The sequence below is a fragment of the Xyrauchen texanus genome, chromosome 3, assembly GCF_025860055.1.
Source record: "Xyrauchen texanus isolate HMW12.3.18 chromosome 3, RBS_HiC_50CHRs, whole genome shotgun sequence".
NCBI lineage: Eukaryota > Metazoa > Chordata > Actinopteri > Cypriniformes > Catostomidae > Xyrauchen > Xyrauchen texanus.
The window spans coordinates 35,848,241-35,876,038 of record NC_068278.1 but is presented as its reverse complement, the minus strand read 5'-3'; the positions used below and the strand labels follow the sequence as shown (position 1 = coordinate 35,876,038).

The window sequence follows — 27,798 nt, the reverse complement described above, 5'->3', positions numbered from 1 at the left end:
TTCAAGCTGAAGAAATGATCAAGTAAAATGTAACACCCAGGTATGTTTGTTCCATATTACGTTATTTTATACAAATTCCTTCGGACAGAATAAAGGCAACCTGGATTAAAATGCCAATTTTTACATGTCTCTCATTTCAAAATCATTAAAAGAGATAGTTCACATGAAAATTAAAATTCTCTAATCAATTACTCACCCACATGCCATCCCAGATGTGTATGACTTACTTTTTTCTACAGAAAACAAACATAGATATTTTTATAAGAATATTTAAACTCTGTTGGTCTTCACAATGCAAGTGAATGGGTACCAAAATTTTGAGGATTCGAAAGCACATAAAGGCAGCATAAAAATAATCCATATGACTCCAGTGGTTAAAACTATATCATCAGAAGTTATATGATATGTGTGGGTGAGAAACAGATCAATATTTAAGTCCTTTTTTATGATCAATCTCCACTTTTACTTTCTTCTTCTTCTTTTGGTGATACACATTATTTGTGCATATTGCCACCTACCAGGCAGAGAGAAGAATTTATTGCAATAAATTACTTATATATTGATCTGTTTCTCACCCACACCTGCCATTTCACTTCTGAAGCTATGGACAATACGACTGGAGTCATATGGATTACTTGAAAGAAATTATCCATTCACTTATTGAGATACAGAGCTGAAATATTCTTCTTCTAAAAATCTTTGTTTGTGTTCATACACATCTGGTATATCATGAGGGTGGGTAAAGAATGAGAGAATTTTCATTTTTGGGTGAATTTCACCTTTAATTCTTGATTTATGACACATTAACATGCTGAACTATAAAAACTTACTCTGCGAGGTAAAATGGGATAAATATTTGTGCCAAAGAAAATTTTTCTAAAAGCGTACACCACCACAGCATTTGCGTAACAAAATTCAGTAATTTTAATATAATGTACCAAGTTCTTTATAGTGACACCCCTCTGTGTTGAGATGCAGAGACAATTCTGAAGCAAACTGAAACCATTTATTTACACAGTATGTAGTTTAGAAATCAAAATAGTTTCACTATTTTAGTGTAATAGCTAAATTGCTGGTGCCAAGTTATTTGCTTTAAGCAAATGGAAGACTATGCTATTAGATACATATAGCTGTTAGAAAACTATAAACACATTCTTTAACAACCTTTCTTAGTCTTAATTAAATTTTACACGAAAAGCTATTGTTTTGCAACAATTTGTTCTATTTTTAGTGAATATGAAAGATAGGAAAAAATATTAATAAAAAATGGTCAACAAATCTTTCATGTCTCACATGGGTAAAGTAACACATTTAGCAAAATTATTTACACCTAACACTTGCCTCAGCAATCTTTGCTAACTGAAAAACAACTCAGTCACTCTAAGTTCACTATAGATGTGCCTTTTTAAACAGTACTTTACAAACACACATTGTTAATTGGTTTCCGAAATTTTACAGACAGGAAATCAAATCCTGTACATTAAACGAAAACCAAGCATCATTGTGACAAGCTCTGTTCTTTTTATACACAAAAATAAATAATATAAATGCCAATCCAAATGAAGATGTATGTGCATTACAGCATCAAAGGTTCTCACTGCATATGTCTGAGAAGCAGTTCAACTTCCTGCTTGCAGGAAATGGATAAATAAAACCATATAGACAAATTGAATCAATTAGTGATGTCACCATCAGATGTGGGATTTATGTCATATACAGATCTAGTAGATTGTGTAGAGCAGGAGATTTCAATCCTGCTTCTGGAAATCTACCTTCCTGCAGAGTTTAGTTAAATGCAACTAAAACATACCTAAACCGAATAATCAAGGTCCACATGAATAACATGTATTAGAGGCAGGGTTGGAACTGAACTCTAGAAGAAAGTAGATCTACAGGAGCAAAACTGACCACCTCTGGTGTAGAGGATACATTTTAAGGTTTTGAGTGTGAAGAAGTGGTTTTGTCCAAAGTTGGAGGTTTGGTTGTGCTATCGGACAAGGAGTGGACTCTTTTTGTTGTCTCTCATGGTTTGACTGGCTGGATGGAGAGCAGGCTGCCAAACTTGAAATGCTGGATGACTGGGAATTTTTCTAGACACTGTGAGAGGGCAACAAAGAAATAGTTTATTTCAACTGTGCAGCAACAGAATAGAATTGCTAGCTTTCAAAATGTCTGATGCCATGAATAAGACTAAACAACAGAGGTATATTTGCACACATCTTCGCACTGAAATGTATTGGTTCTCTTACGAGAGGTTCTCTCGTATTGCGTAAGCTAGCTTACGCTACGGGAAAGATTCATCTTTTCTGAGATATTGAAGCCAAAAAATTATCCTTAATTTTTGTATCCATTGTCAACGCAGTGCGGCAGCTGCAGATCTTGAGCGGGCTATCTAGCGAGCTCATAGGTTGCTCTGCGGCAACTGCTGCAGCCTACAGACGAGCTTGGGCGAACTCGCATCCAATGAGAGGCGTCCGCGCGCTCACTGCATCAAAGCCCGCCAAAATGGCCGTGACTAGAGTGCATATAAGCGTAGTTCGTAGGCTGGAACCCTGATTTTCATCTCTTCAGCGAAGCTCTTCGCATCACTGAACTGGAAGCCGCGTCGCCGTTCGAGGGGCATCAAGCAAGTGTGGACAGCGCTCGAAGAAGCCGGCCGTCTTCGCCACCTTCAGCCATCCTGCGAGCTACGCCATCCGGCGACGTATCCTTTTTAAAAGCAAGCTAGTTCTTAAGAACTTCACAAAAGAGTACGAGCGTCTTTTTTAAGATGCCTCGCTCCACTTGCGCCTCATGCCGCGCTCCTCTCAGCACCGGAGACCGCCACATCATCTGCGCTCTCTGCCTGGGACTGGGGCATGCAGAGCTCGCCCTCGCCGAAGGCGGATGCGATCTCTGCGAGGAGCTGCCGATGTCGACCCTGCGGGCTCGACTCGAAGCGCTCAGGACCGAAGCCGCCGCGCCGCCTTCCGTTCAGCCGCGCAGAAAAAAGCGCCGCTCTCAAAGGCTGCCGGAAACAATGGTAGAAGCGATTGCCTCGCCGGAGCCCATCCCTCGAGCATCGCCTTCACCCTCCCCGCCCACCCGGGACGCGCAGTTGCCGCCGAGCGGCTGCTCTGCTGCCATCTCGGACGAAGAAGCGGAGGATAAGGGCTGTTCCATCATGGCTTCGGACAGCGAGGAGTGGTCAGGCTCACACGCCTCCTCCTCGGCCCAGGAATCCAGCAGGACCCGCGCCGGAGTCGAAGGGGAACTAACACGCCTCCTCACACAGGCCGTCGACCGCCTCGGGCTCGAGTGGTCACCGCCCCTTGAGCAGGCACCCAATAGACTTGACGGCTGCTTTCTACAGAGCCGCCGCCACGCAGCACCCGCTACCCGGGCCGCTCCCTTCCTGCCGGAACTCCACGCCGAGCTTTCCAAATCATGGAACGCGCCTTTCTCGGCCAGGGTCCGATCCCACGTCTCCACCTCTCTTGCTTCGGTGGACGGCGCCACTGAGAAGGGCTACGTTTCCATCCCTCCGGTCGAGGATGCGGTAGCAGCACACCTTTTGCCCGCCCTCCGCGAGATGGCGGTCTAAACCAGTGCTCCCATCTAAGGCCTGCAGAACAACTTCCGCCTGTGTTGGCCACGCCTATTCCGCCGCTGGCCAAACTGCATCTGCTCTGCACTCTATGGCCGTCCTACAGATCCTCCAAGCGGACCTTCTGTGGGAGTTGGATGAGGAAAGTAGGCAGACATACGGAGTGCTACGGACCTCGCCCTCCGCGCTACCAAAGCTGCAGCCCAAGCTATAGGGAAGTGCATGGCCGCGCTGACTGTGATCGAGAGACATCTGTGGTTAACGCTAGCCGACATGGGAGAAGCAGAGCGCTCTACGTTCCTCAACGCACCGCTCTCTCCATCCGGTCTCTTCGGCTCCGCGGTAAGTGGTATCATTGACCGGTTTTCAGAGGTCCAAAAAGCCACACAAGCCATGAATCTCTTTCTGCCTCGTCGCGCTAGCTCCTCTGCAGGCCGCTCACGTGATCAGCCTCCTGCACGAGCCTCTTCACAGCGCCCAGCTCAACAATCTCAGACTTCTCAGCGTCGACAGGGCGGCCGCCCTCGATCGCGCTCAGACAGCCGCCGCAGACCGCCGCCCCCCCGTGGGCCTCGATGTAAGGTAACGCTGAAACCAGAGCAACCGAAGTCTTCCTAACTTTGTTGAACAAACGACGGCTCAGTCCCGCCGCGGCCGGACCACCGTCAAAGATTTGCCCCCTGTCAGTCCCCTTCTCTCAGGCTACTACAGTGGTGAATTTAGCAGCCAACAAGCCGGTGACACTGCCCGCTTGCCTGCACTCAAACGCCGTTTTCACGGCGACCCAAATAAATCTTGTAAAGAGCAAACATGTCTTATGTGTAGAAAATGTGCCCACAACCCAGTGTTCGCCCCACACACAAGCATAACACATCCCGTGCCCCTATCAGAGCACGCTCTCATAAAGCGGTTACGAACCGCTCGAGCGTCAGAGTCAATGAAGGCGCCCACAAATGCGTGCGCGCGCCCATTCTCTGGCCGCTCTGTCACACGACCAGCCCTATGTGTAGAAAATGTGCCCACAATCCAGTGTTCACTTCTGCACACAAGCACTGCATGTCTCGTGTCCCCACCAGAGCACGCTCACATAAAGCGGTTACGAACCGCTCAAGCGCTAGAGTCAATACATGCGCCCACGAATACGTGCACGCGCCCATTCTCTGCCCGCTCTGTTACACGGCCAGCAAACATTCCTCTGTGTGTAAGTCCCGTGCCCATGACTATGCTTGCGCATCACGTAACAGATGTGACTCTTTCCCCATTCATTCCAATCGGGAAGTCACTCACAAAACAGCCTGTTCATGCTGTCTGCGAGCAATCATGCATGAACACACTAAACGCGCTCACACATTTTGTTCAGCGCTCTGTGTGCAGCAATCAGAGCGAATTGGCCATTCACCCTCTAGCGTTACGCTTCAAAGCGTGGGAAGCTATTCCAGGGATATCCAAGTGGGTGTTAAGCACAATACAACAGGGCTATTTGCTACAGTTCGATCGCCGCCCTCCTCGCTTCAGAGCGCGGCTCGAAACCACTGTGAACACGGAAGCAGCGTGCATGCTTCGTTCAGAAATAGCAAGCCTTCTGTGCAAAAGGGCCATAGAGAAAGTGCCACCCTCTCTGAGCGAGTCGGGGCTTTACAGCCGTTATTTTCTTGTTCCCAAGAAAGACGGCGGCCTCAGACCCATATTAGATCTCAGGGTTTTGAACAAGGTGCTTGCAAAAAGACAGTTCAAAATGCTTACGATCAGGAAACTCCTCGCGCGTGTGCGCCAGAGGGACTGGTTTATTTCTCTCGATCATACTTTCAGATTCAGATAAATCCCCGTCACAGGCCATTCTTGAGATTCGTCTTCGACGGCCAGGTTTATCAATACACCGTCCTCCCGTTCGGCCTGTCCTTAGCACCCCGTACTTTCACGAAGTGCATGGATGCGGCGCTCGCACCCCTTTGGAGTCAGGGTTTGCGAATTTTGAACTATTTGGACGACTGGCTGATTATGGCACAGTCACATATGGAGCTTCTGTCTCACAGAGCAGTTCTCCTCAGCCATCTGAACAGTTTGGGTCTTGCAGTCAATTGGACCAAGAGCTCACTACAGCCCAGTCAGACAATTTCCTTCCTTGGAATAGAACTAGACTCCGTGGCAATGACGGCTCGCTTATCTACACAGCCGCGCGCCGTGTTCAGCGACTAGCCGCATCTTTTCAGATGAACAGCCTCACGCCTCTGAAGAAATTCCAGAGAGTGCTAGGTTACATGGCCTCAGCCGCAGCAGTACTTCAGCTGGGTTTACTGCACATGCGCCCGCTTCAGCATTGGCTAAACACCCGCGCGTCTCGCCGGGCTTGGGCCACAGGCCGCCAGCCCATCAAGGTGACTCAGACCTGTATATCAGCTCTGCAGCCCTGGACAGTGGCCGAATGGTATCAGCGGGGAGTGACAATGGGAGCTGTATCTCGCCGAAAAGTCATCTCGACAGACGCGTCCAACACGGGTTGGGCGCGGTCTGCGAGGGCTCTCCGGTTTTCGGCCTATGGTCAGTTAAGGAAAAGCACCATCAAATAAATTGTCTGGAAATGATAGCGGTCGAGTACGCGCTCGTGCGCTTTCTCCCGGTCATTCAGGGTCACCACGTCCTGGTCCGTTCGGACAACAGATCTGTTGAGCTGGTCATCCGCTTCCTCATTTGAGCTAGAAGGATGAACCCCCCCGCGCCCCCCATCGGTTCCTATCTGGGATCTTTCTATAGTTCTCGAAACTATGAAAGGCCCCCCTTTCGAACCACTTCAATCCGTGGATTTGAAATACCTTTCACTCAAAACCGTTTTTCTGACTGCCCTGTCATCAGTTAAACGTGTGGGAGACCTTCACGCGCTGTCTGTCAGCGCTGCGTGTCTTGAGTTTGGACCAAGTGACTCCAAGGTCATTTTAAAGCCTAGACACGGCTATGTTCCCAAGGTGATCGGTACTCCTTTCAGAGCACAGGTCATTTCCCTATCGGCGCTGCCAGCATCCGATAGCTTGACGCGACGCCAATCTCCTTTGCCCGGTCAGAGCACTGAGATTGTATACTGCGCGCTCCGCTGCTTTCAGACGCTCTGAACAGCTTTTTGTTTCGTTTGGAGGGTGCACCAAAGGTCTCGCCGCCTCGAAACAGACACTGTCTAGATGGATAGTGGACGCTATTGCTGCTGCATACGCGTCAAAAGACCTGCCATGCCCGTTGGGCATTAGGGCTCACTCCACTAGAGGCATGGCATCCTCGTGGGCATGGTCCAGCGGGATTTCCATTCACGACATATGTGTGGCAGCGGGATGGACTTCCCCCTCCACCTTTGTCAGATTTTACAATATGGAAACTACTAGCGGTTTAATAAGCTACAGCTCCCCTGGTGAGCTGCACTGATGGGTCACATTCCACACAGACCGGCACCGCCGCTCTGTCGTTCCCTTCCCACTATGTGCTTATGTATTACACAATCAATGACCCGCATTCTTGCCGGCCAAATATTATTTCCCCACTCATAAGGGCTCCCCGGGTCCCCCTTAATTCCCTGGGGCTCATACAGTGGATGCTTGGCGCGCACGGCGTTGACAATGGGTTCCGTAGCGTAAGCTAGCTTACGCAAAACGAGAGAAACTCTCGTAGCTGAACGTATCGGTTACCTAACGTAACCTCGGTTCTCTCTAGATGAGGGAACGAGTATTGCGTAGCCGGCCGTGCTTCGCGCCACGGCGACTTTTCGCTTCAGTCAATGAAAACCAGGGTTCCAGCCTACGAACTACGCTTATATGCACTCTAGTCACGCCCATTTTGGCGGGCTTTGATGCAGTGAGCGCGCGGACGCCTCTCATTGGATGCGAGTTCGCCCAAGCTCGTCTAAAGGCTGCAGCAGTTGCCGCAGAGCAACCTATGAGCTCGCTAGAAAGCCCGCTCAAGGTCTGCAGCTGCCACACTGCGTTGACAATGGATACAAAAATTAAGGATCATTTTTTGGCTTCAATATCTCAGAAAAGATGAATCTTTCCCGTAGCGTAAGCTAGCGTACGCAATACTCGTTCCCTCATCTAGAGAAAACCGAGGTTACGTTAGGTAACCGATACGGCTTCTTTGGGGAAACTTAAATTCAGTCTCTGCTCTTTAAAAAAAGTGAGCAACAGCTGCCTAGGGATAGATACAACATGGCAAAGGAAATAATAATTTCCCTTTGCTAGCTATCAAAGTCACAAAATATTTTTATGGACACATAGAAAACTTAAAGTTCTGTCCACTTATATGTGCAACACTGGGTAAATTCAGTGAAAACAAAGTTGGAATTGAGACCAGTCTGTTATTAAATGTAGCTGACAGTTCCATAGTATGCATGGCATAGTATGGCTAATGCAGAATATAATGAAAAAATATAATATTACAGTAAAATATATTATTAAGAATAATATGCACTTAGACAATAGTGTATGTAAAACGATCATGTCAATAAAGTAGTTTGAATTTGATCAAATTGATTAAAAATATATTTTAAAAGTTCAACATAACTCTTGTACACCGAGTCCAAACATTTAACTTGAAAGATAAGCCAAAGTCATTTATCCCTGGCACATAGCAGGGCTAACACAGTCAAAGAGAGAATGAGAGTGTGACATATATACGGGGGTGGGGAAAGACAGACAAGGCACGAGAGAGAGAGAAAGGGAAGGAGGAGGGGAATTCGCAGACAGACTGGCCCCTCAGCATTGCTCTGTGATGAGGAGAGAGACGGGGGAGGGAGCACAGGCGTCTTCTCAACAACACAGGATGTGGGCTTTGGAGGAGGGGGTGGGGCACTGAGTTCTTCCCTTCAAACACACACATGCTTGCTCAATTAACTCTTTCTGGTCCAACTTAAAACTTCACAGAGTATCTTTAGAGCATTAAGAGTCCACGCCTTTACAAAGCTTTTAAAATAATACAAATGTGCAGACAGTAAAGTAAAATTGGTGGGTAAGGTAGCAATTCTACATATTTAATAGAGTGTTTACTAATATTTTTTCAATAATTATAACAGACGTGATAGCAATGTACCTTTTGAATAAACTATAAACGGAATGCATCGGCTTAAAAGAGTTAGTTCACCCAAAAATAAACATTCTGTCATCATTTACTCTCATGTTGTGTCAAACCCATTTGACCGTCTTTGTTGACTGTCTGGCAGAATGTTAGCTTCAGTCACAATTCACTTTGTGTGGAAAAAAGATGCAATGAAATTGAATGGTGACTATGTCGGTCATTCTGCTTATCATCTTCTTTTGTGTTCCATGGAAAATATGTAAATATGGCTTGCAAAAATATAAGTGCAAGTAAATGAGGAGGGAATTTTCATTTTTGGAAGACATGTTTTTATATCTATTAGTGTTTATTGTACCATAATACTTACTTCTGCTTTGTACATTCGTATGAGGCCTTGATTGACTTTGGACCAGGAAGGAACAGCACTGATGTTCCAAAGCTGGTTAGAGTGTTCGGCAAAGGGGCCTGTTTTCATCTAATGGAAGGAAATTAAAAAAAAACAAGAATGTAGTGATTTAAAACATACAAATTTATGAACATACTGTGTAATCTCTTCATCATGATGGCACCGTGGATGGCAGCCTCAGTGTGGAGTGCTCCTATTCTATTGTTGTTGTTTTATGTATGTCCTGTGTTTAGTAATCTTTTTCCAATCAGTTTTACCAGGGACGAACTGCTGAACATTCGGCAGAATATACCAGACAATCTTTCCCCGGTTTTTGAATATTCAGACGCTTTGCTGGACATTTTAGTCTGAGGCGCAGCTTTGATGTTCAAGAGACGCAGGCGAGGGAGACGAGCAGATGCGCTGGTCAGGCTCCGTAAGCACGGCTTTCAAACAGTGCTGCTGAGCATTTATCTAGCGAATCTCCACTCTCTCCCTAACAAAATGGACAAACTACACCTCCTCACCCATACAAACAAGGACTTTTCAAACTCTGCTTCCTTGTGCTTCACAGAAACCTGGCTGAGTGAAGTCATCCCGGACAGTGTATTACATCTGCCAGGCTTTCAGTTGTTCAGAGCAGATAGCATCACAGAGTTATTGGGGAAAAAGAGAGGTGGTGGAACATGATTTTACATCAATGAAAGTTATTGTACAGATGTAACAATGTTATAGATGTGCTGTCCTAATTTGGAAGCTCTCTTAACTGTAGGCCTTTCTACTTGCTGTGGGAGTTTTCCTCATTTATTCTGGTGAGGGTTTATATTCCTCCACAAGCGTGCATGAACACAGTGCTGCAACAGCTTGCTGATCAGATCATAGACACGGAACAATACCAAACTCTGTTATTATTATTCTTGGGGATTTTAACAAAGCAAACCTCACACGTGAACTGCCCAGATACAAACATCACAATACATACCCCACCAGAGACAGAAATATACTGGATCATTGCTACACAACAATAAAGGATGCATATCGGCTCCATCCCTGGAGCAGCTTTGGGGGTCTCTGATCACTGTCTGGTTAATTTTCTTCCAACGTACAGACCTATACTACAGCCTGTAGCATAGACTGTAAAGAGTTGGACCAATGAAGTAGAGCTGGAACTACAAGCCTGCTTTGACTGAACTGATTGGGTGACATCACATTTCAGTGAGGATATATGCATCCCTACTAGGACTTATTTAACATTCAACAATGACAAACCATGGTTCACAGCAGAAATCAGACATTTTCCTCAGGACAAAGAGGATGCTTACAGAGGTGGGGATAATGTCTTGTACAATCAGGCCAGGAACACACTGAATAAGGAAATCAGAGTGGCTATAAAAAGATACTCTGAGAAGCTGAAAAACAAGTTTTCAGCTAACGACCCTGCATCAGTGTGGAGTGGCCTGAAACAACTTATGAATTACAGGACTTTTTCCCCCAACCCTGTGGTGGGCCAACAACTGGCTGACGACCTGAATGTGTTCTGATGTAGATTTGAAAGGCCTAAACTCACACCCCACACCCACTCTGACCTCCACTTCACACAAACATCAACACCTCCTGCAACCCCCCTCCTCACCCCTCCTGCAACTCAACCTGCACTAAAGATCTTTGAAGAGGAAGTGTACCGCATCTTCTAACAACAAAAGACAAGGAAAGCACAGGGCCTAGATGGTGTTTCACCCCGATTCCCATCCCACACAACTCCACACGCAGAAGTGTCCTTGGGCAAGACACTGAACCCCAAGTTGCTCCAAATGGCAGGCAAGAGCCTTGCATGGCAGCTCTGCCATCATTAGTGTGTGAATGAGATGCAGTGTAAAGCGCTTTGAATACCGCTAAGGTTAAAAAGGCGCTATATAAGTACAGACCATTTTACCATTCAGGTTCCTGGGCACTACCATCTCTACCATCTCACAGGACCTGAAGTGGGGACCCACATTGACTCCATTGTGAAAAAGGCTCAGAAGAGGTTGTACTTCCATCGCCAGCTGAAGAAGTTCAACCTGCCACAGGCGCTGCTGATACAGTTATACTCAGCAGTCATTGAGACTGTCCTCTGCACTTCAATAACTGTCTGGTTTGGTTCAGCTATGAAATTGGATATCAGAAGACTACAAAGGACAGTTCAGACTGCTGAGCGGATTATTGGTTGCCCCCTGCTCTCCCTTCAAGATCTATACACTTCCAGAGTGAGGAAAAAGGTTGGAAAAATCATATATATATATATGTATATATATATATATACACACACATACACACACACACACACACACACATATATACAAGAGTTAGTTCCGGTCCTCGAATCTGATTGGATGAGAGACGTGCAATGAGCACTGATGGTCTGACACCATCAGCACTCTGACGCTTCACTGTGTGTATCACTCGGCTTGTGTTCTTGCTGTTCTAAACTAAAGTGTAAGAGTAGTGCATTTGTGTTAAGAGTTACTGTATATGTATCTCTTACATGTCTTTATTTGACATTACATATGTTAGCCAGCAGGTGGTGGCAAAAAGATCATTTTGTGTGTAATATTGTTGGTGACCTGAAGTGAATCCGTCAGTCATTGTTTACAACAGCGCTCCGTGATCACTTGTATTACTACTACCCGACTACAGCTAGAAAATAGCTTTAAATGGCTTTAAACAAACAAATTTAGCATCACAGCTGAGAGAAACAACAGACTGATTAATTACACAACTCAAGGCTTACTGGAGTACTCAGTTTTTCCTCATTTTTTAAAATATACTTGTTCATTGAACTGTTGTATAGAAGCATTATCACATACGCAATCATGCTATATGGCCCTAAATCAGCACTGCTGTGTTTAGCTACAGTACTCAGCCTTCAGCCTCAGGCCTGCTCGTGTGATATTGCATATACATATATATATATATTAGGGCTGTCGATTTAACGCGTTAATTCAGTGCAATTAATTTTACAAAAATGTTTTAAATCGCATGCCCAAGGACAATAATAATGAAGATTCCTGAGAAATGCAAGCTTGCAGTACCACCTGTTTACTCCAGAGGGCAGTAAGTGAAATTTCAGCTGTATGAGCAACGTGCAGTTTATAGTGAAGAAAACACTTCAGTAGGCAGAACAACACAAACATGTTCATGCGTTCAAAACACTCAAGGGATCTCAAGATGTGTTTCATGACTGAGTATTAAACTATATTTAACTTGACACAGTGACCTAAACATTTTATGTTTATGACACAACACACCCGAGACATCTGACGTAGGTGTAAATTGACGGGCCCTTAAACAAGCCCTCATAATAAATCTCCAACTGATTGACAAAGTCACTTGTGAAATGGATTGCTGTGAACTGTATGCCAATGATTGACTTATGATCAATAATATGTTAGTAAACAATACATTGTATTCTAAAGCTGCTTTTTGTACTGTCTTATCAATGATTAACTGTTCTGCAACAAGAATGTAAAGCATTTTAATTATCAGAATATATATATATATATTTTTTTTTTTTTTTTTTTTTTTTTTTAATATTTAAAGATAACTATGTATAATTATATATTGATATAAATATAATCATTATATATTGAATTATTGTTATATGAGGGGCTCCAACACCACCAAGACACCACTGTTGGGCCCTTGAGCAAGGCCCTTGAACCTATCTGCTCCAGGGGCGCCGTATCATGGCTGACCCTGCACTCTGACCCCAGCTTAGCTGGGATATGTGAAAAATAAATAATTTCACCATGTATATGCAGAAATGTATGTATAATGTGTGACAATTGATCAATTTATTTATTATAGAATATATAGATACTCAGATACTTAAAATGCATTACATTCCGGTAGCAGAAGAGTTAATCATTGATAAGACAATAAAAAAAGTGGCTTTAGAATAACATTTATTGTTTACCAACATATTACTGAACATAAGCTGATCATTGGCAAACAGTTCACAGCAATCCATTTCACAAGTGAATTTGTCAATCAGTTGGAGATTTATTATGAGGGCTTGTTTAAGGACCCGTCAATTTACACCTGCATCAGACATGCTTGTGTAGCGTCTCGGATACGTTGTGTCATAAACATAAATTTTTAGGTCACTGTGTCAAGTTAAATATAGTTTAATACTTAGAACACATCTTGATATCCCATCAAATGTAACAATTTTGCTGTCATGACGACGTAACACCGTAAACACTTAAACCCCATTTAAACAACTTTAAAGCTCAAATAATTCATGAGTTGTAACAGAAGAATTAATGCAAGTGTTTTTATAAAATTAGAAGCTTAAAGTTTCTAAACTCCAAAAACTGGCCACATTAATCCATTGTAATTCCACTGTAGGTACCTCACTGTAACCTCGAACATTATGCCACAAATGCTGTGGGCTGAGCTTAACTAGTATTGAACATGGAATATTCCTTTAAAGAGACCGTTCATAGAAAAATAAGTGGAGTTGTTAGATTATTTAACAGTAAGGAAATTAAAAGCATATGTACACAAGAGTATACAAATCCAATAATATAATAATTATAAGTAATGTTTTAACTATACTGTAGTTTTGGCAATGTAATTATCAACAAAGTTAATGTACTATCAGGCCTTTTTATGAGAGAGAGGGGCTGCCCTTGGGAAAGGGTAGTTTATGAATGGTAGTGCTGTGTATCTTTACTCCACACACACACACACACACACACACACACACACACACACACACACACACACACACACACACACACACTCAAGTCTGACTTTCCTCAGACCAACTAGCCCCTCTTAGAGTAATGAAGAGAAGGAAAAAGAGAGCGAGGGGTAAGTGAAAAAGTAAGGAGGGGTGGGCCCTAGGAGTAATTCACAACAACGTGCAGGGAAGGAAGGAAATGGAGTGGGAGTGGAGTCCAAACCCAACCTCCCTGAGAGAGAGAGAGACTGCTTTTATATCTACTTTTTTATTATTTATTGTATTAAAAAAAATATATATATGTGTACACGTATATTTGTGTAAACGCATATATATGTATATTTAATGTTACTATTCTTTGCGAATGTAAAGCTTCTTTTACCATACCAATAAAGCTAATCTGAGAGTGAGACAATTAAAAATGTTTATTGCAAGTATTTACATGAAAGAAAGTTTTGTTTTTGGGTGTGTGCTTCATCTCACATCAAAATGAGGAAAATTGTTTTGCCATCTCATTCAGCAAAGGTGAGAAGTTGTCAGACCGCACATACCTCATTGATGAATTTAATGCACTCCAGAAATATGTAGTCTTGATGATGCTCATTCACAACCTTCTCCTCCAAGAAGTGCCTGGGCTCCAGGGTTGGGTGGTCTACACACAACAGGTGAACAAACACAGTTCAGTTACTCGATTGAACACTAGGTGTCTCCCTCTCCTTATTTTCATCGCAGGCAACAACGAATCAGGATTTCAATTAATTAAAGATCATTTCTGAGTGCTAGGTCCAATAAATAGTTACTTAAGCCATTAATAATAATACAAATAATTGAAAAAAATAAAAAACAAGCTTGCTCTTCTGAAAACCCAAAAAAAATTAATTTCCAAGAAAACACAGGGCATTAACAATGCTTGACACTATTCAATTGGAGCCAAAATGGATAACAAATACCAAACGGTTACCTATAAGCTGTGAACTGCCCAATATGAAGGGAAGAAACTGAAAGTCATCGAGACCCCACACCCCCTGGCTTCCCGCTGGCTCCATTCTGTATGTTTTCTGCAGTCTGCGCGTCAATCGCAGATACCTAAGCCAATAAGATCATAATGCTTTTAATGATGCAAATGACCTTGTAACGACTGACCTTCACACTAGTATCAACCAAAATATGCTGGAACTATAAACATTCTTATTGGCATTTAGTATGCACAAATACCAGTGAGGTAGGTGCCTTATTGTTCATTACAGATGCTGGTTTAGCAAAGAGCTGATGATAAGTAAATGGTAAATGGTCTGCACTTATATAGCTCCTTTTTAACCTTAACGGTATTCAAAGCACTTTACACTGTGACTCATTCACCCATTCACACACATCATTCATACACCAATGACTGCAGAGCTGCCATGCAAGGCGCTAGACTGCCAATGTGAGCAACTTGGGGTTCAGTGTCTTGCCCAAGGACACTTCGGTATGTGGAGTCGTGTGGGCCTGGAATCGAACCACCAACCCTGCGATTAGTGGCCGACCCGCTCTACCACCGGAGCCACAGCCGCCCCTACAGATAAGTGTGTCCAGAGATTTCATGTTAAGACAACGTATATTTAAAATAGGAAACAAAGAAATAAAAAGATCCACCAACTTGTCAAACACTTTAAATACAATGGCCAGCTGGTCCTCCATACGTAGTGCTCCCACCTTACAAAGGCAGCAAAGGAATGTAGCAAACGCAGCCTCATGACCTGCACACAGAAACATGTCATTTCTTAAGCTTAATATGTAGAAAATCTTACTCTTTTATTATAGATGACATTTGAATTGAATAAGAGTGAGAAGATAACATTAGTACAAACATATTGCAGCTGCATTGAGGATACAAGGGAAATTGCCCTCTCAGGAAATTGGTGTGTCAACAGTACCCTCTAGTGGACTTTTGCTATAAAAACATTCTACCTTTACATTCACATACTTATTCTATTAGCTGTTTGTTTATTGTTTATCATTAGGTATGACGGGGTCATTGAACAGCCAAACAAACATACAAACAACAAATAATCACTTGCTGTAATTATAACCCCCCCAAAACAACATACACAAAACACACACACACCGGTGCCATAGTCAATTCTGGTGGAATTGCCCACAGACTCTAACAGGTACTCTGCTATCTCTGGAGCAGCACCATGACAGTCTTCTGGGAGAACAATAGTGACCAGATTCTCAGCCCGCTGCACACAAAAAACATTATTTCAATTCTTTCAACATAAACATCATCGCACCACCCAATCAACTGTCTTGAAATAAAAAAAACAGCACCCAAAAGATACCATGCCATACAGAGGTACAGTATTCACACAGTATTACTGCACTAATAAAGGCACTCTTCTGTTATTTTGGGATTTCTAAACATAACCCAAATGTTTATATTACATTGTTAGAAAACATTCCTAACAATTATATTATCAGTATTTAACTATGACTACAATTCTGGGCACCTCTTCTAGGCAGATTTGTAACAACATTAGAGTGAGTAAATTAGTGTGCTATCCCTTTAAAACAGTTTGAAATGAAACACTGGTCATATAAAGTACATAGAATGTATTTGGAGTAATATGAGAACAAATTATGACAGAAGTTCAAATGCTCAAAATGAGCAGACACATGTTCTGCTTACCTGTTGTAGCATGGAATACCAGTTACGGAAGGCTTTATTGCCAAAGCGAGAAGGCTGGTCTACTGGTGGCATCTCATCGATCCAGCAATCTAAAGTGTCCAACAAAGCAAGCAACCTCTCCACTGTCTAATTGCAAAAAGAAGCATGATTGTAAAAGTGAATCCATGAGCCTTAACTGTATTATCTGCAGCAACATTTATGTACCATTTAATTAATCCATTACACAGATAAATGTACAGCACTATAGTGAGCTGCAGGATAGTGTGACCCACCTCAGACACCTGGTAATCACATGTAAGTTTCTTTCCCTTCACAGCTTCATTGAGGGTCAGAATGAATCCCATGTAGTCTGCATATGCCTACTTACACAGAACAGACACACATGCACAAATACAAGCAAAAGATGTTTTAATGATGCAATGAAGTCCTAGTAAACATAATATTGAGATTTCAATGTTTTCCAAAAAAACTTCCCAGTATTGGAATCATCTGCTTCTAGATAATTTGGCTCTTAGAGGTGTTGGACTTTATACTGACACTTGGACCTGCATGGACCATGTATAAAGTTTATTAACTGCTGATTCACACCAGAGTTGATGATCTTTTGTTTATTTCCATGCCATATTATTAAAATGAACATTGTTGGATTCAGGACCAAATTATTTTCTCATTATTTACCAACACTGTGCTGCAGATCATTGCGTGTTGTTTGGACATTTTAACTCTCCACTCTCATTCATTCTGTTTGGAATTGTGGATCGTTCGATCACTCACTCAATTTATTGCTCACATGTAGGGCTGCACGATTATGATGAAAGTCCTAATTGACAAATATTTCACTTGTTATTGTAATTGCGCCTATTCACCTCGATTAAAATACTTTTTGTAGGACAACTGCATGCCATATTCTTTATGTAGGCTACACATTCAAAACAAGCTAAAAAATTGTTCCTGAATAGCTTTATTGCATTAAAAAACAGGTTTTCAAGTTTTGTTTACATTTTGAATAAATTGTACTTGGAAAGTGTGCAAAACAACAATACTAGAATACAAGGTTGTTTATTCTGATATGCTAAGAGACTAATTTAAACAGATTTTCTGATCATCTATTGAATTCATGCACACAACGGACAAAAAACGGAAAATCTTGACACTACAGGAATAAATCTAAATTGAATGAGGTAACATTTTTCATGATTAGTTAATAGCAGCAGCTATAACTGTAATCTCGATAATTTTTTTTAATTATTTGTGCAGCCCATCTCACATGTAAAATGTATTTTTTAGACAGCCTGCTCTGCTACAGTGGAGTAAACTTACGGCTCTTTAACACTGCGTGCTGAAGCAGCAAGTTACAAAGACTTTGCAGCAAACAAAGCTTGTGCTTTTACACCAGCAGCGTTTCTGCTGCAGAAACTGCTGCGCTCTTTACAGAAAAACATTTATAGCATGATTATCAGGAGTGAGCTATTGTTAAGTGTTACAAGCTTGATCGTTATGAAATCTTATTTACATGATGCTGGTGTGTGTTATCAAATGCAGTCTTGTAGAATTATTTAATGTAGTGACAGCCAACACAATAAGCTCATTTCAATCATCATTCAGTGGAGAGGGAGAATGTTGTTTTCCACAACAGTGGACAGTTTAATCACTCGGTTTGACTCGATCACACTTAATAATATAGCTTAATAATATAGTCAGAAATAAGTAATTATGCACAACCACTGTATAAAGATACTGTATATCTTGGTTCAAACTCAAGTGTTGAGTACTTTCCTCACAAAAACTTCCAAAAATATTTTTTTACTTGCCAGACATATCCTATACTTTTTCCTTTGTTAATTAATTCTTATAAAAAATAAGTTGAAGGTCACAGAGCACTTAATTTGTCCTCAATCTGTCTTGTGTCATCCATCATCAATACAATGGAAAGGGGACTACACATGCGGTCGCATGCATTCATTTACAAAAGCTGTTAGAATTTGGCTGTGTATATGGGTATTGCTGTTAACGTTTTAGACCTGCTGTCCATTTAATAGTATATAATGGCCTGTTTTATTTTGTTTGTTTAAGGCTATGACATGTAGTATACTGTAGTTTTAAATGATAAAACTGTATGTTTGCTTAAGCTATATAATTTAAACAGTTTCATTTTGGTTTTATGTCTTTTTGTCCCCAACAAGCTATAATTAATACAAAAACGCACTAGACTACAAATATATGCCTATTCTGTGCAATATCTAAATTTTTGTATCAGCTCATCTTCATGATGTCCATCAACAGTGCGCTGTCACTTTAATTCAGCATGAGCAGCAAAAAAATACTAAACGCTGGAAATCCCGCTGCGCTGCTTCCGGTGTAAATGCACTCATTAGTTAACATGGATGCTGAAAAAAATACGCACTTTCCTGCTTCGACGTGCTGTGTGAAACAGGCCTTACTGTGTGTACGGTGAGAAGTTATTAATGAGACCAACATTGCTGATGGTGATTAGTTGGTTTATTACACCTCACTTTGAAAATCAGATATCAAAGTAATATACAAAAATAAAGTGTCTACAATCAGCCAGTCGTGTCCAGTTGTTTAACTCATGTGCTCCAAAATGTATCCACCATGCAGCATCTTTAACGGGGCCGGAAGATTCCGTCCATTATAATTTCACTTTAGTTTTCACACAAATCGAAATCACAAGGGTTATAAAAATATAATCCAAGATAATAGCGCAATCCCCTGATATACAGAAACTAATCATGAATGTTTTATTTGATTCTTAATGTATGACAGACTAAAACATTAGACTAATTAAACACCAGTAACAACAAATCAAACTTTATACAAAAGGTTTTTATTTATTATTTTCTTCACTGAAGTAATACAACTTTATCCTTGTAACTTATTTCCAGTTACGTGATGGAGAGTACATGTCTGCAGCCATACTGCAACAGACTGGTTTCGGAAGTAAAAATTCATTTAATTTATCCCGTAGACAAATTGATTTTCAATGTTAACTTATAAACGTTTAAAGACAGAACAACCATGAGCTACGAGTTTGTTCAGTGATGTATATGATTCCATTGAAGCCATCTGTCCGCGTTATCTCAACTTCAGTGTTTTTATAGCGGAATTCATATTAAATAACTACATTACCCATGTTACAGCAGAGAAAGTTCACCAATTAGGGGGCTTTCACACTAGCACTTTTGGTGCGCACCCCAGTTCGAATGACGTCAGACTTCGGTTCGTTTGGATGATGTGAACGCTGTCTTCCGAACTCGGGTGCGCACCCGCGAACCGTACTCGGGTCTGCTTAAAAAGGTGGTCTGGGGTACGGTTCATGTGAACTCCAGTACGGTTCGCTGCTGATATGAACGCAATCAAACCAAACCGCGGAAGTGAACCGCTATTGATGACGTATAATGTGGTCGTCAGTCTCACATGCGTCACTTTTAAAATGAGCGGAAAGAGTTTACTTTCGTGCGTGCGTGCGTGTGTGTATACACTTACCTTGACGAAAAGCGGGATTGACGCACACGCGCTGCAAGCAGAGAGATGATTTCTGCTTGCCTTCGCAAAAATTGTCTTCGGCGGACAGCCCGCTGTCTTTTGAACGATTTCAGTATTTTTGCGGCAGACAGACGCAAGTGTGTTTCTGTAGCTTGATGTTGAAAACAAAACCAAAGGTTAAAAAAAGAAGAACAAATGTGAACCGAGCAAGTCTATTCATTGAATTTTGACGCCTTTTCATTTCGCGGTTATCAAGCAACACGATTACGCACCAGCTGCAGCTTGATGACGCAAGCGTACCGCGGTTCGGATACAAATATATAATGTGAACACAGTCCATCGGGGGCAGGGGGGAGGGGGGAGCAATCGAACTCAGGTTCGGAACAGGCAATCGAACCAAGTGTGAAAGCCCCCTTAGAGATCTGCAGCCAACGGAACCTGCATACTCCAATGATGTACTGTGAATGACATAATCTAGCCGGTCTCCCTTCACCCATCAACTACATATATTTGTATATATCGGAATATTTTGCAATAAACGTAAAATATATTTTTTCTCTACTTATAATCAACAACCTAAAATAAATACAGTAGTTTTAAATATATTCTCATAATTTCTTTATTCAATGACATCAAACGCAATGCTTCATGGGATGTAGTTTGTGCCCTCATGAAAGATGGTTTGTACACAGCCTTGTACCTTTGTCTATATGTCTGATTTCTGTTAATACTTTTTGGCCTCAAAACAAAGTTTTTGATGTTGTGAATGATTCACCTCTGAGCTGGTTGGTTTGGTTCATGGCTCACTACTCTTTTATGAAGGATTTAATTAAAAGCCTATGGAAGAAATGAACTGAATACTTCCAGAACTCAGACAGCTGAAAAAGTGTGTGGGCACTGTTGCGCTCAATTGAAAGTGAGTGCGCCTTCAAAAAAAGTGTCAAAAATACAGCTTCCTATTCTTATCTTAACTCATGAGGCACTTTGAGAAAGAGACAGAAAATTAACAAATTTCTCATCTTTCAAGGTAGCAAAAAAATCTGCTTTGATTAGTGGTTTGCAAAACATACCTGCGATCTTTTCCATTTGCCCATATCAGACACCATGCTGATCTCCTTCTTTGGCACCATGAAACTGAAGCTGACAGGATTGGGAGGCTGGTCATCCTGATGGGATCCTGTATAAGACACAAAAATATCAATCGACACACCCAAATTTAGAGCCAAATTAATAATTTGTCAATTTTCTCTCTGAGGGACAACATATCTAGAAATGAAAGTTCAACAGTGATGACATTTTCAGGCACTCTTGATGTATGTATTTATTACCACATTTATTAATACCGATTTATTTAATGTTGTTTACTTTGTTTCATTTCAGGTCTTGCAATACAAAGTTCGAAACTTGCACTATAAAATCTCATTTCATTTCTCAGATATCAAAGTTCACAAACTTTCATGATACTGAATTTGTCACCAGGGACCGGATTCACAAAAAATTTCTGAAGAACAAAATGTAAGAAAGTACTTAAGATAAATTATAAGAAGTTTGTTAGAACGTTCCTAAGTGTAATTCTTGAAAAATTCTTACGAATTTCTCAAATATTTTCTTAAGAACGTCTTAATTTTTTCTTAAGAATAAAAAGACAAAAGAATGCAAAACATCCTCCAACCATGACACAAGCCCGGATCAGTCTGATTCTTAAAAAGGACAAAGATCCAAGGACGTGTAAGAGTTACGGTCTAATTTTCCTGATCCAGCTGGACGTTAAAATATTGTCAACAATTCTGGCTAACAGATTAAGTTATGACATCTCTTATACATATAGATCAGGTGGGGTTTATTCAGGGCCGCAGCTGTTCTGATAACATTAGGCATCTCATCAATATCACATGGTCAGTGGCGAATGATCAGACTCCGGTCAGTGCCATTTCACTTGACGCCGAAAAGGCATTTGATATGGTAGAATGGGATTATCTTTTTTTTTTTTTTTAAGTAGCAAGCACCTCGCAATAATTTTAGTTAAAAGTTAGGTTGCCCCATGTGACTACCCTCCCCAGAAACCAGGCCAATTTGGTTGCTGAGACCTGGCTGTAGTCACTCAACACACCCTGGATTCGAACTCGTGACTCCAGGGGTGGTAGTCAGAGTCTTTACTCGCTGAGCTACCCAGGCCCCCCTTAAGCTTTCTAATGTTATAAAATAGGCATTTAAAAAATAAAATAAATCATTTTTTCGGTTTTCCTCAAAGTGCATCCTGAATTTTTGGTTTCTGCCCAGAAATTTAATTTCGGTGCATCGCTAGAAAATAAAAATATAATTAAACACAAAACAGTCAAAAACATTTCTAAATAAACAGCCCATTGTGACTTCAGACTCAAAATGATAAACCCAGTAAATTCATTTCACATCTTTCTTTTTAGAATTTAAGACATCTGTGAGGTTATCCTAAATTTAAGATGTTATTTACGATGATATTTAAGAACATTTTTTTTTTGAGAATTTGAATGCTTCTTAAGAACAATCTTAAGAAATAAGATAAGAACTTTCTTTAGAAGTTTTTTCAGGAATACCAAATATTCTAGAAAATAGTAGTTAAGAAGAAATTTCTTCTTAAGAACGTTTCGTGCATCTAAACCCTGGTTCTATTTTATTTCAAAATCCTATGTCTAAATTGGTCCCAAAAGAGTGATTTATCCAGCATATAAAACTATTGGTTACAATCCCAGTATTCGTGTAGAAAAGGATTAGATTTTTCCACAGGTCCTTGATAGACTTGTTTGACAAAATCACTTAAATCAACAAAATCACACTCTTTCCCTGAGTTCTGAGACAGGGCAGTGGAAAAATGGTTGATTGATCTTGAGCCCCACGTCACAGTGTTAATGGCAGGCAATTTGCATTTCCTGTGGGTTGATACATCTAGTTCATGACTTTGTGTGCAATGACAATGAGCATCACACTTGACTGGGTTTTAGTAAGTGGATTAAGGCTGGGTGATATGGCTTCAGAATTTAGATCTCGATATTCTTCAGCAAATTGATGATATTCGATGTACAGGTGCTGGTAATATAATTAGAATATCATCAAAAAGTTGATTTATTTCAGTAATTCCATTCAAAAAGTGAAACTTGGATATTATATTCATTCATTACACACAGACTGATATATTTCAAATGTTTATTTAATTTAATTGTGATGATTAAAACTGACAACTAATGAAAATCCCAAATTCAGTATCTCTGAAAATTAGAATATTACTTAAGGCCAATACAAAAAAGGATTTTTAGAAATGTTGGCCAACTGAAAAGTATGAACATGAAAAGTATGAGCATGTACAGCACTCAATACTTAGTTGGGGCTCCTTTTGCCTGAATAACTGCAGCAATGCGGCGTGGAGTCGATCAGTCTGTGGCACTGCTCAGGTGTTATGAGAGCCCAGGTTGCTCTGATAGTGGCCTTCAGCTCTTCTGCATTGTTGGGTCTGGCGTATCGCAGCTTCCTCTTCACAATACCTCATAGATTTTCTATAGGGTTAAGGTCAGGCGAGTTTGCTGGCCAATTAAGAACAGGGATACCATGGTCCTTAAACCAGGTACTGGTAGCTTTGGCACTGTGTGCAGGTGCCAAGTCCTGTTGGAAAATAAAATCTGCATCTCCATAAAGTTGGTCAGCAGCAGGAAGCATGAAGTGCTCTAAAACTTCCTGGTAGACGGCTGCGTTGACCTTGGACCTCAGAAAGCACAGTGGACCAACACCAGCAGATGACATAGCACCCCAAACCATCACTGACTGTGGAAACGTTACACTGGACTTCAAGCAACGTGGATTCTGTGCCTCTCCTCTCTTCCTCCAGACTCTGGAACCTTGATTTCCAAAGGAAATGCAAAATTTACTTTCATCAGAGAACATAACTTTGGACCACTCCAGTCCTTTTTGTCTTTAGCCCAGGCGAGACGCTTCTGACGCTGCGTCTTGTTCAAGAGTGGCTTGACACAAGGAATGCGACAGCTGAAACCCATGTCTTGCATACGTCTGTGCGTGGTGGTTCTTGAAGCACTGACTCCAGCTGCAGTCCACTCTTTGTGAATCTCCCCCACATTTTTGAATGGGTTTTGTTTCACAGTCCTCTCCAGGGTGCGGTTATCCCTATTGCTTGTACACGTTTTTCTACCACATCTTTTCCTTCCCTTCGCCTCTCTATTAATGTGCTTGGACACAGAGCTCTGTGAACAGCCAGCCTCTTTAGCAATTACCTTTTGTGTCTTGCCCTCCTTGTGCAAGGTGTCAATGGTCGTCTTTTGGACAGCTGTCAAGTCAGCAGTCTTCCCCATGATTGTGTAGCCTACAGAACTAGACTGAGTGACCATTTAAAGGCCTTTGCAGGTGTTTTGAGTTAATTAGCTGATTAGAGTGTGGCACCCGGTGTCTTCAATATTGAACCTTTTCACAATATTCAAATTTTCTGAGATACTGATTTTGGGGTTTTTCATTAGTTGTCAGTTATAATCATCAAAATTAAAAGGAATTATCACTTGAAATATATCAGTCTGTGTGGAATGAATGTATACATTATCCAAGTTTCACTTTTTGAATGGAAATACTGAAATAAATCAACTTTTTGATGATATTCTAATTATATGACCAGCACCTGTATATCTTGATAATTATGTTTTTGCTCTGAAATGGCATAAGTGTTTTTTTCTTAAATCAGAGGAACCATCATTTAATCTAAACAGCCACTGTAGCCAAGTAGATTTAATATTTATTAGTTTATAAAGTTATTAGTTTATAAGTAATGAAATAAAAACCTATTTAAAAATTATGAAAGCGTGTTTCCCACAGTTTCCCACAGAGTATGTGATCACTTTCGTAATCATTTTCATTGATTTGCCCATTTCTACTTATATTTAACATACAATCATATGTGGAAGCATAATAAAAATCTTATTTGACTACATATATATAATAAACAAATTCTCCTTTTTCTCCCCAATTTGGATTGCCCAATTCCCAATGTGCTCTAAGTCCCCGTGGTGGCATAGAGGACGAATCTCAGTTGCCTCCACGTCTGAGACCATTAATCTGCACATCTTATCACGTGGCTTGTTGAGTGCGTTACCGCGGAGACATAGTGTGTGTGGAGGCTTCACGTTGTTCTCCGAAGCACCGCGCACAACACATCACGCGCCCCGCAGAGGGAGAGAACCACATTATAGCAACCATAAGGAGGTTAACCCATGTGTCTTTTCCCACCCAAGCAACCTGGTCAACTTGGTTGCTTAGGAGACCTGTCTGGGAGTCACTCTACCTTCATAAAATTTTACTAAATAATTTTTCTTTGTGAATGAACATGGTATGCATAAACAACTTTAGGCCAAAAGGCCTATTTAGCCTTTTGGAAACCAGATTAATATTGCATAGTTTTATTTACATAGCTAAATTATTACTGTTGAACCCAGTCAAGTTTATTATTATTATATAATGCTGGATTATTATTATATTCAGGATAAGATATTTTAAAGATAGATTAATACATTTCTGTCCTATTTAATTCACCCAACTGGGGCTTTTATTATGAAACAGAAAATTAAATGCTTGTTTGACAGTTCTCAGTTTTGCTTCTTGTGAACCACGGTCAAACTCTCCTTTACTGCTCCACATATTTAGATTTGTATAATAAATTTATAGAGGTTACTAATGTTTGGAAATGTGTGAATGCTTGAACCTGCAGTACTTCACAATAGGGCTGAAACGATTAGTCGATTTTATCGACAACGTCGACAATAAAAAAATTGTTGACAAAAATGTTCATTGTCGAATAACAGGAGATCACATTAAACTGTAATGATGACTCGTGAGAGCAGCACTGCAGCTCGCGCCTGACTGAAGAGAGGAAGAATTACACTGATCACAGTCCAGATGCACTCTAAACCTTCCAAACAGCTACATCTTATGTAGATCGCAAAGTACAAGGGAATTATACAAAAATAACAAATAAGTAAAAACAGAATCACCACAACTGATTAGCAGGAAGGGTGAGGGACCAGGCCTGTAGGTAGACAGAAGTCTGAAGGTATATACAACCTGAAACCCCTGAATCAGCAGTTCTTTAAGAAGTACAAATTAGTTTTACTGGAGCTCCAAGTTGGTTTTTGGTCTGGCAACATATGAGCCTCTTTTTCTGACCCAAAAGACAATGTTCCCAGTTCTTTTAACAAAAAGAATAAACCCTACATGAATGCCTTTTTGTTGCCATTTTTAAAGCTGATATGATCCATTATAAAAAATAACACACTGATTAAAGAATATTCCATGTTCAATGTTAATATACATTTTCTTTAAAAAGAATTATGATGCAAAAATCAAGGTTATAGAGAGACACTTACAATGGAAGTGAATGGGCCAGTTTTTGGGGGGTTTAAAGGCAGAAATGTGAAGCTTATAATTTTATTAAAGCACTTACATATTCTTCTGTTAAAAATCATGTATTATTTGAGTTGTAAAATTGTTTAAATCGTCTTTCTTACAGTAATTTTAGGGTTTGATAACATTACATTGTCACAGCAACAAAGTTGTAAAATTGGAAAGACTACACAGAAGAGGTTATTAAGCAATCTTATCATACTAAAATAATGTTAACATGCATGTTGTTTATGTCTTGTGGCTATAATTTGTGAACATTTTAATGTTTACGTATAGGCCCCATTCACTTCCACTGTAAGTGCCTCACTGGAACCCAGAGTTTTGCTTTTTTTTTTTTTTTTTTAAGAAAAGGAGGGACAAGTCAAAATAAATGTATGTGGTAATCAGTATTATGCCACAAATGCTGTCGAATGAGCTTAACTTGTATTGAACCCAGAATATTCCTTCAAGTCTTGATGTACTTTATTTACAGATGATGAGTTAGCCAGATAACTTTGAAAACGAGAGACTTCACACGGTGTCCACATCAGGGATGCAAACTCACGAGAGGTGAAAAAGGTGGGAAAGTCATAGCAGGTATTCTAGATATATACATTTTAGTTTATTTATTTATTATTTTTTAATTTAGTTTCTAAATGTAAAGCTTTTAAAGTGGTTAAGCTTAAAGTAACCCTTTCAAGTGACTTAAGGAAAATATCGAAAATTAGACAAATTAGATTAAAAAAAGGTGACCTTAGCTTAAATGTGAGTGGTTTGCATCCCTGAAATACAATGTTACAACAATATGCGCCACATCACTGAGCTAAATGTACAGCATAGCTGTCAGACACCAGTCGATTAATTAAATTAGACTATAAGCCGTTCATCTGTACATCCCTCTCAGACACAGAGGTGCTCAACAACAAAAATATATAATCGTTAGGTATCTCCGCTTTAAAGTTATGAGTTTTTAATTGCAGATACGAAGTGCGTTACCTGACACTTGCTCATTCTCATTCTCCGCCATGTTTATTTTGAAACACTTAAAAACACGAGCCTTCAACTCTCACCGGCACTTTCGCGCCTCTCAGATCAATGCTCAATTGCAAAATATAAGTCCAAGTAAAAAACAGTATATACAGTTCTTATTAAAAACTTGAAATTCCTGATGAATACATTTTGGCATAAGTAGTTTGGAGTTTTATTATTCTATTATTTATTTAAAAAAATATTTATGTAATATTATTAACTTAATTAACCAAATTAAAGTCAGGAAGTGTGAGCAACATGCAGGAGATTATTGTTGTCGTGTCAAAACGTCATAAAAGAGGAACTTTTAACCCTGTAAAGCCTCACATATGAAAGAATTGTCAGAAAATTATATGTGTGTGTATATTTATATATATATGTCAATCGATAAAATTTTTTAATCGAATTAATTACACGGTGTCCCGATTAATTAATCGTGATTA

The 27,798-nt window shown here is 40.6% G+C and overlaps 1 protein-coding gene across 1 annotated transcript; it reads right to left on the bottom strand.

The window, feature by feature from the left end:
* Positions 1-105: 105 nt before the first annotated feature.
* LOC127633377 (serine/threonine-protein phosphatase 2A activator-like) lies at positions 106-27,417 on the bottom strand. The gene is made up of 10 exons (XM_052112426.1): positions 27,323-27,417; positions 20,992-21,098; positions 16,690-16,776; positions 16,418-16,543; positions 15,854-15,971; positions 15,386-15,485; positions 14,708-14,832; positions 14,298-14,398; positions 9,003-9,110; positions 106-2,097 (listed from the first exon to the last, which is right to left on the bottom strand). The coding sequence occupies exons 1-10, from the start codon at positions 27,351-27,353 to the stop codon at positions 2,023-2,025; spliced, it is 978 nt and encodes a 325-aa protein (XP_051968386.1). The 5' UTR covers positions 27,354-27,417; the 3' UTR covers positions 106-2,022.
* Positions 27,418-27,798: the final 381 nt, after the last annotated feature.

Bases quoted from the DNA above. Each gene is read 5' to 3' on its own strand.
- LOC127633377 (XM_052112426.1), bottom strand. From the start codon at position 27,353: ATGGCGGAGAATGAGAATGAGCAAGTGTCAG. The intron at 21,099-27,322 runs GTAACGCACTTC...TGTCTTATACAG, and splicing joins TGAGAATGAGCAAGTGTCAG to GATCCCATCAGGATGACCAG. The intron at 9,111-14,297 runs GTATGTGCGGTC...TCCTTCCATTAG, and splicing joins GCATTAAATTCATCAATGAG to ATGAAAACAGGCCCCTTTGC.